The sequence below is a fragment of the Coregonus clupeaformis genome, chromosome 24 (genome assembly GCF_020615455.1).
Source record: "Coregonus clupeaformis isolate EN_2021a chromosome 24, ASM2061545v1, whole genome shotgun sequence".
NCBI lineage: Eukaryota > Metazoa > Chordata > Actinopteri > Salmoniformes > Salmonidae > Coregonus > Coregonus clupeaformis.
Genome location: NC_059215.1, coordinates 20,088,888 through 20,097,611, shown reverse-complemented (window position 1 = coordinate 20,097,611; position 8,724 = coordinate 20,088,888). Strand labels below are relative to the sequence as shown.

Here is an 8,724-nt window from a genome sequence, read left to right as displayed (position 1 = left end):
TTGTACAGATGAACGTGGTACCTTCAGGCGTTTGGAAATTGCTCCCAATGATGAACCAGTCTTGTGGAGGTCTTCAAAAAAAATTCTGAAGTCTTGGCTGATTTCTTTTGATTTTCCCATGATGTCAAGCAAAGAGGCACTGAGTTTGAAGGTAGGCCTTGAAATACATCCACAGGTACATCTCCAATTGACTCTAATGCTGTCAATTAGCCTATCAGAAGCTTCTAAAGCCATGACATCATTTTCTGGAATTGTCCAAGCTGTTTAAACGCACAGTCAATTTAGTGTTTGTAAACTTCTGACCCACTGGAATTGTGATACAGTGAATTATAAGTGAAATAATCTGTCTGTAAACAATTGTTGGAAAAAATACTTGTGTCATGCACAAAGTAGATGTCCTAACCGACTTGCCAAAACTAGAGTTTGTTAACAAGAAATTTGTGAAGTGGTTGGAAAATGAGTTTTAATGACTCTAACCTAAGTGTATGTAAACTTCCAACTTCAACTGTAACATATATATATATATATATATATATATATATATATATACAGTACCATATACATAAGGAACAACAACAAAACAGGGGATTGAAAGCCAGTTGTGGTGTTTAATTGATATGCTACTGTTATAAATCTGCACAACCTCAATCCCCTGTGTCTGAGCCTGACGGAGCACTTCAGGGAGCACTTCACTATTGCCCTTTCATTACTGAACTTACTGTCTTTGATGGATCTTTTCTAGAATTGAGACATTGCATTTTGAAGGAATCAAAGCACAGTGATGTCTTTCACTTTTAACAAAAAGTTGCATGTAAGTGACATAAAAAAGTATAAGGTGAATGCTATGTGGCACTTGTAATAGAGACACAGAGACACCTTCTGGAGAGTTTTTGCAGTTACAGCGTAAATCAATAGGGCCCAGTCACTGCAGAGAATAAGCCCAAATGACATGAATCATGATCAATAAAATGAATACAACAACAAATTGATTTTGTGGACAACTCTGCTAACTCTAGCATCAATTGTAGTCTTTCATAGTGAGGGGAATATGGTAATTAAGTACCAGTAGTTGTTATTCAACTATTGTTGAAATAACTAATAGCCTAAAAATGTGCCATGGGCTTCATGTAATTTCATTTCACCACATGGTTGAATGGAAGTCATATCATTGATGTAGAAATTGGCTCAATGCCTGAACACAGCTCACAGTGTTATGAAGATCTGCATGGGAATACGTCTCCACTTCACACAGCTAATTATTAAAAGTGCAGAGATGGGGGTGAAGAGAGAGAGAGAACGAAAAGAGAAAGAAAGAGAGACCGAGAAAGAGAGAGAACACACACACAAGGCCGTCTGGGAAATAAGTCCAGTCATTTCCGATTTCCATGTGAGCCAGGGTTTAACAAGCTGTGCATAAAGCCAAGCATGTGTGTGTGTGTGTGTTTCTGTGTGTGTGGGCGGTTCTCCTCTTAATCTTACCGGTGAATGCCTGAGCAGGAAGCCCAGGGGGGTAGAGGAACTTGTTCATTGAGATCGCGATCCTCCAGAGGCGTCTGCCACAACTTCAAAACACAACTTCAAAACCTACATTTACTTGATATACTGATATTTTATTAGCTAAAGCAGGGCACACTTTAATGAGGTCTTTAATGAGGGCACACTTTAATGAGGTCTGTGCATTATGTTTTTGTATTGGGCTGCAGTACATGGTTTGGATGCATTCCAGAGCGTAGTTTATTCAGACAACATGAACATCTGTAGTTTCTGGGAGGATTTCACCTGACTTCACCACTCTGTCAAATGTTGTTTCTCATGGCAGAGGTAGAATAAAAGTGAGGAAATAAAATTTGAAAACATCACTTGTGGTCACAATAACATTATTCAATGTTACCACACTTATACAACCCTTGTTTACCCACACGTATTTGCATTTTCCCACAATTTTCTGACAACTCATACTCTTGATAATTCCTGATCAATGCTGGTACTATAGTTACATGATCACCAAAGGTTTTTGCTTCTGAAGATTCCACCAGACCTGAGACTATAGGAATAGAATAAAACGTAATATTTAAGGCTGAATATTAGAGGGAGTGAGGGAAACACAGACTGACACAATGCGTTCTCCTGGTGACCCCTTCAGTGGGGATCATGTAACTATAGTACCAGCATTGATCAGGAATTATCAAGAGTATGAGTTGTCAGAAAATTGTGGGAAAATGCAAATACGTGTGGGTAAACAAGGGTTGTATAAGTGTGGTAATATAGAATAATGTTATTGTGACCACAAGTGATGTTTTCAAATTTTATTTCCTCACTTTTATTCTACCTCTGCCATGAGTAATCTAGAATGCTAATGTATCTCCAACTCATTAGAAATTGAGTAATCTAGAATGCTAATGTATCTCCAACTCATTAGAAATTGAAGACATTGTTCCTCATATATTTTTCTAGCTCAAAAACACTGCATTATAGATCATAATAGTATTGCTCATCTTTATTTTATTCATGGTTGTGATGTACTTTGGTTCCATCCTGCAGGATTATCTAACCCATTGTTGACAGATTCTGAGATACTGTTATTATTAACCAGACAAAATAAGTTAATGTGTAGGTGCATGATTTTAACTGGTAGCTCCTTTGTTATGTTTAAATATTAACATTGTCTTACACATTTTTTATTAGTCATTTAGCAGACACTCTTATCCAGAGCAACTTACATTTAGTGAGTGCATACATTTTCATACTGGCCCCCCGTGGGAATCGAACCCACAACCCTGGCATTGCAAGCGCCATGCTCTACCAACTGAGCTACAGGGGACTACATTGATCTGTTCATCACACATGCTTCATTATTAGAGCTATGTGATACAGTAGAGTTATAGGATCAAAAGCGGCAGAGTAAATTTAGTAAAATTAAATAATTGATAATTGATTTCATCAATCCAAAATCATGTATATTCTCTTACAATCAGCAGGATGCCTTTCTATTTGAATCAACTTTGACACTAACAATCAATAATTAAAAAATTAATCTTCCCACACAAAGTGCAGCAGAATTGTAAGAACTTTCTTTATAGGTTGCCCTCACTGGCGAAATGCATAAACATTCGAAAAACAAAAACAAACACACAAATCAACCTTGGTTCCATTTAAGACGATCAGTTTCCAGTGCACTAAAAAAATACTCCTTTTGTCAGTCTTGCTAGATATTTTTGACCAGAAATGAAACGACAGATTGCACCTTTAAGATACACTTTAGGGTATACACACACAGTAGCCTACATGTTTGGGTCTTAAAGCAGTTGAATCTGAATTAAGATATTATTAATTTCTGTTTCATAACCAAATTGGAAACATTAAAAAAAAATCCATGAGGAACACGTTACCATCTTTACTTTATAAAGACTGGTTGAAGAGGTTTTAATTGTTTAGTACTTGCACTGGGATTCAGCAATATAGGCCCGTGGACTGATTTTTCTCATTATGGTAACAGGACATGTAGTGGTTCCTGTCAGCGGCGTACTGCAAAGGTAAATCCTTGGGTTGTTTTCTTCATGGCCATCTTGTGTACAAAGACATCAGTCCATAGGGACATATATTACTGAGACCCAGTGCAAGTACACAAAAACTAAAACTAAATAAAAAGTCAAGTGGTACATTCACTGACATTCATACAAAATAAGACCGTAAACCATTGCAGTGTACTCATGCTGAAAATAATTGTGTTGATGCTGAGAAAATGACAAACATGTTGGTTTGGCAAGCATCCTGTCAGCAGTCTGTGGATCGGATAATATCAAATGAAATCAAATTTTATTTGTCACATACACGTGTTTAGCAGATGTTATTGCGGGTGTAGCGAAATGCTTGTGCATGAAAACTCCATGTGTAAAGAGATAGTTGCCCACTTAACCTGATCCCAGATCTGTTTGTGGCATCTTGTCAACTCCTATAATCATTGACTAATTGTCATACTAAACAGCACAAACAAATCTAGGATCAGCTTTCATCTGCCTCCAGGTTGATGTTGTTCCCAAACTTGGCGTAGAGCTGGACCTTCAGATCACCCAACACCTGCTGTATTGTCGACACCTTCCTTTCTAGGTCTTTGATCTCCTGCTGCAGTAGTTCCTGTAGCCACAAACAATGCACGTTAATAGAACTATTTATACTAAGGTCTGACATAGTAATAAATCAGAATGGTTCAAATGATTAAGGTTGCATTCTTAATAATAGGGTCAACCATAATACCTTGACATCTCTGCCTTTGGCTTCATTATGCAACGTTAAAATTAGTTAAACAACCCATCCATGTTTGCCTTAGGAACAGGCATCCCGGTTTCTGAGGTAGGCCCACACCCCTAACTTCTACACGACTCATATCATAATACCAATACCTTTGCAGCTTCCAACATCTCTTGGGTCTCTTCCTGGGTGTGACTGATGAAGACGTCTCCAATCTGATACGGGACGAGCAGAGTGTCATCCTCAGCCATCATCAGGTCATCACTGGCATCCTGCAGATTCTGTAGAGATTTCTGAGAAGAGAAGAATGCAGATTGCTGGTATGGCTGGGCGATATGGCCTAAAACTCATGCCTAAATTGTTTTCTAACTTATGGCCGATTCACAACATATATCTCGATTTATTTTAAAATAAGCTTTGTTGTACAATTAATGGTCAAATACACTGAATTTAAAACATTCAGCAATAATCTAATGAATTCAGAGCTTGTGGAATTATACCTAGGCTGAATATATGCCTTCCACAACCATAACACCCACTAATAATTTTATTATTTTATAAAAATAGTTGTACCTGCTTTTCTTTTGTTGCAATAATCACTGATCTGTCTTTCAGGTCTGTCTATAAAAATGCCCTTTTTGTGACAAATTTAACCAGAATCATGCATAATGCACATTCACTAATAATGTAGCAGCCACTATAGACATTAACACCGGTCTCATAAACAATATCTCAAGCACAAGCCCACGTGCTAGTGAGTAGCCAGCCTATATTTATATTTCAAGTTTAGCCAACTTGGATCTAGGTATAATTTCACAAGCTTTGAATTCAGCTAACACGGCAAACCAGTTGAATTGTTATGAACACAACCTTCTGTCCGTCTCAACTGTTTGAACAGCATGTTAGCCTGTCTACTTTGTTCAGATGTTGAAATAAAGTGGCCTACCTTATTTCTCAGAATGAGAACGAGTTGCCAATTCCTTATATAAATTGTTTTATGCTAGTATAGCCATCTTTATCTGACTAGAATGCTGTAGCGATATACGTGGTACCATAATGCACGCGCGAAAAACTGAGCATTAATTTTCCAGAATGAATGTTCATTGGTACATCGGGTTTAGTAGTGTATGTTCTGCTCGAAATTTGAGGAGTTATAACATAAACAGGGTATGGTTCGAAAGGTTAACTTCTCCTCTATTACAGTAAAATAATGTCTCCATGTGTTTCGGTGTTCATATGACCGATTATGTTGGACCAAACCTTAGTCCCGTGTAGAGCATGGCGTTTGCAACGCCAGGGTTGTGGGTTCGATTCCCACGGGGGGCCAGTATGAAAATGTATGCACTCACTAACTGTAAGTCGCTCTGGATAAGATCGTCTTCTAAATGACTAAAATGGAAACGCAAATAGCGAATTGAAACCATTTGTCAGAGAGGAAGGTAGCTTAGTGGTTAAGAGCGTTGTGCAAGTAACCGAAAGGTCGCTGGTTCTAATCCCCGAGCTGACTAGGTGAAAAATCTGTCAGTATGCCCTTGAGCAAGGCACCTAATTGCTCCTGTAAGTCGCTCTGGATAAGAGCATCTGCTAAATGACTAAAATCTCAAATCTAAGAAGTGATCTCATCTTTGTTGTTGTGAGTGAGTGGTAGGGGGAAGGGCTTGGGAGGAGAAGCGAGAGGTTTCACTCTCGCCAAAATCTGTCCAAAATAAACCCTATGCGCTTATTTAGAACGTAAGCTTGTCGCCTGCCTTCCCACCTTTGGGACAACGACTCCCATTGTTAGGGCGGAGACATGAGCATCTCGTCATTATATACAGATCTCTGGTGTTTTTTTTGTTTTTTTACCTTTATTTAACATTTACATTTACATTTTAGTCATTTAGCAGACGCTCTTATCCAGAGCGACTTACAGGAGCAATTAGGGTTAAGTGCCTTGCTTAAGGGCACATCGACAGATTTTTCACCTAGTCGGCTCGGGGATTAGAACCAGCGACCTTTCGGTTACTTGCACAACGCTCTTAACCACTAAGCTACCTTCCTGGTTTAACCAGGTAAGCCAGTTGAGAACAAGTTCTCATTTACAACTGCGACCTGGCCAAGATAAAGCAAAGCAGTGCGATAAAAACAACAACAACACAGTTACATATGGAATAAACAAAATGTACAGTCAATAACACAGTAGAAAATATATATATACAGTTTGTGAAAATGTAGTAAGTTATGGAGGTAAGGCAATAAATAGGCCATAGTGCAAAATTATTACAATTTAGTATTAACACTGGAGTGATAGATGTGCAGAAGATGATGTGCAAATAGAGATACTGGGGTGCAAATTAGGAAAATAAATAACAATGTAAATAACTATATGGGGATGAGGTAGTTGGGTGGACTAATTACAGATGGGCTGTGTACAGGTGCAGTGATCGGTAAGCTGCTCTGACAACTGATGCTTAAAGTTAGTGAGGGAGATAAGTGTCTCCAGCTTCAGAGATTTTTGCAGTTCGTTCCAGTCATTTGCAGCAGAGAACTGGAAGAAATGTGAAGGTGCACAGCACAGAAGAAGAGAACGAGACCAAAAAGACAACATGACAAGCGGACATAAACGCTCATAAAAACGAAAAAATACAATAAACCTTGATTCTGCAATACAGGCATTTGGAATATCGCGCAAAAACATAAATTCAAATTAATCACATTTATTTGATATATCACCCAGCCCTAATTGATGGTTATAGTTAGACTACTGTATATAATATACCGGTAGTGACTATATGATGTACCGTTACTAGAATAAGAAACAAGTCTAAAGAAAATCGAATTATTGAGATTTTCATGATCATTACACTAGACTGACCACTCTTACCTTTTTTGCTTCTATTTCATCTTTAAACTCTGTCATTCGATTTGTGTTTCTGGCAAATGTATTAATCTTCTTCTGGTCTTCAAATGTGACATTGACATCTTCAACTGCCTGTGAATGAGAAGAAAATACAGATTGTAGACAATGAGCCTAGCTATATTGATATCTATAGCCAAAGAACAGAACACAATTAAGCTAGTTAGATACCAAATAGGGACAAGAAAAGTGAACAACTAGCAGGATACCTAGAAGGTCTCCGCCCATTTCTGGGAGGGGATGTAGCTAGCAAGCTAGGCAACATTTATTTCACTGGATGTATAAATGTGAAGCATCCGGTTGGCGTTTCCACTCACTACCAAATATGTTAGTGAGAGGAAGCCCACTGAAGGGCAGTGGGAGAAGATGAAATTAGATGGATTTTGTTCTGACATTCTGCACATTTTCTCATCGATTAAATATTTAATCTCAAAACAGTTTTTTGTTGCCAAAACTAGAATATGTTATGAACAGAGTGGACTAAGTTCTGTAGACTTTACCCTCTGCAAAAGTTTTTGCAAATCGCGCTGTTTCGTAGTGCAAAGGCGAATTGAGTTATTGCACAAGCGCACTTCACAGAGTAGGCATTCCCTAACGGAAATTTGCAGATGCATACTAGAACACGCCAATAGGATATCGCTAGCGCGTGCTTGGCTCTGCCCACCTCCTTGCTTGTTCTGCCCACTATGACTCATTTGTTCCCACTTGAAACGACAAGCTGTAGTCTACCTTGGTTTAGTTATAACAATCTTTGATATATCTGCATAGGATAACATAAGCTAGCTGAGCGTTTTCTCAAAATGGTACTATCATTAAACTAACAACCATAGCTAAACGTTTCCTAAGAAATCTCGGATAGATAGGTATTTTGTAGATAACCATCTTAGCTAGTTAGTTAGTAAAGTAACTAACCTAACGTAAGCTGGCTAAGGGCGCGGTAACATTACTACTGCTGCTAGCAGTTTGCTCACTAGCTATGATCCCAACGCACAAGGAGAGCGCGAATATCAATATAGTTAGACAATGAATTGATTTATTTACAATCTAAATTGTCTTAGATAATTACTGAACGAATGATAGTGATGGTATAGAGATATGGGTGATTCATTCAAACTGGTTTTCGCTTACAACTGTCTTCTTCCCGGTGGCAGCCATCTTTCTTTTGCTTCTTCTTTACATACGATTCGATTAGTGGCGATGGGCATACCAAACACTCATAACCGCCACCTAGTGGATCTTGCATGAAATGAGTAATTACATATTTTTTGCAGGCCAAATTGATAATCTAATTTCATGGCCTCATTTTACAATTTGAAACCACAAAATGTATTGATAACTGTATTGTCCTGCACATGATTCCTGAAGGCCAATTTAACTATATCCAGAGCTTCCAAGGGAGTTACAAAGACTTACGGCCCTAAAGCTCTAATATGGAATGATTTGCTTATAACAAAGATTTACAAAAAGTGGGCCTAAACATTTCTACATTTCCGCTCATATGCCTACCAGAGTCACTGCATTCCAAAAGTACAATAACTCTACACGTGATTGGAGTAACCGGAACTTCTGCTCTTTAAATA

General features: G+C 38.2%; 1 protein-coding gene across 1 annotated transcript; it reads right to left on the bottom strand.

The window, feature by feature from the left end:
* Positions 1 to 3,049: 3,049 nt before the first annotated feature.
* Positions 3,050 to 8,346, bottom strand: LOC121537972 (prefoldin subunit 4). Its single transcript, XM_041845660.2, has 4 exons — positions 8,273 to 8,346; positions 7,112 to 7,219; positions 4,401 to 4,541; positions 3,050 to 4,134 (listed from the first exon to the last, which is right to left on the bottom strand). Exons 1-4 carry the CDS (start codon positions 8,297 to 8,299, stop codon positions 4,003 to 4,005), a joined length of 408 nt encoding a protein of 135 aa, XP_041701594.1. The 5' UTR covers positions 8,300 to 8,346; the 3' UTR covers positions 3,050 to 4,002.
* Positions 8,347 to 8,724: the final 378 nt, after the last annotated feature.

Coding starts and splice junctions, on each gene's coding strand:
- LOC121537972 (XM_041845660.2), bottom strand. CDS start 8,299: ATGGCTGCCACCGGGAAGAAGACAGTT. Junction 7,220..8,272: donor CCACCGGGAAGAAGACAGTT/GTAAGCGAAAAC, acceptor TCTCATTCACAG/GCAGTTGAAGATGTCAATGT. Junction 4,135..4,400: donor AGATGTTGGAAGCTGCAAAG/GTATTGGTATTA, acceptor TTGTGGCTACAG/GAACTACTGCAGCAGGAGAT.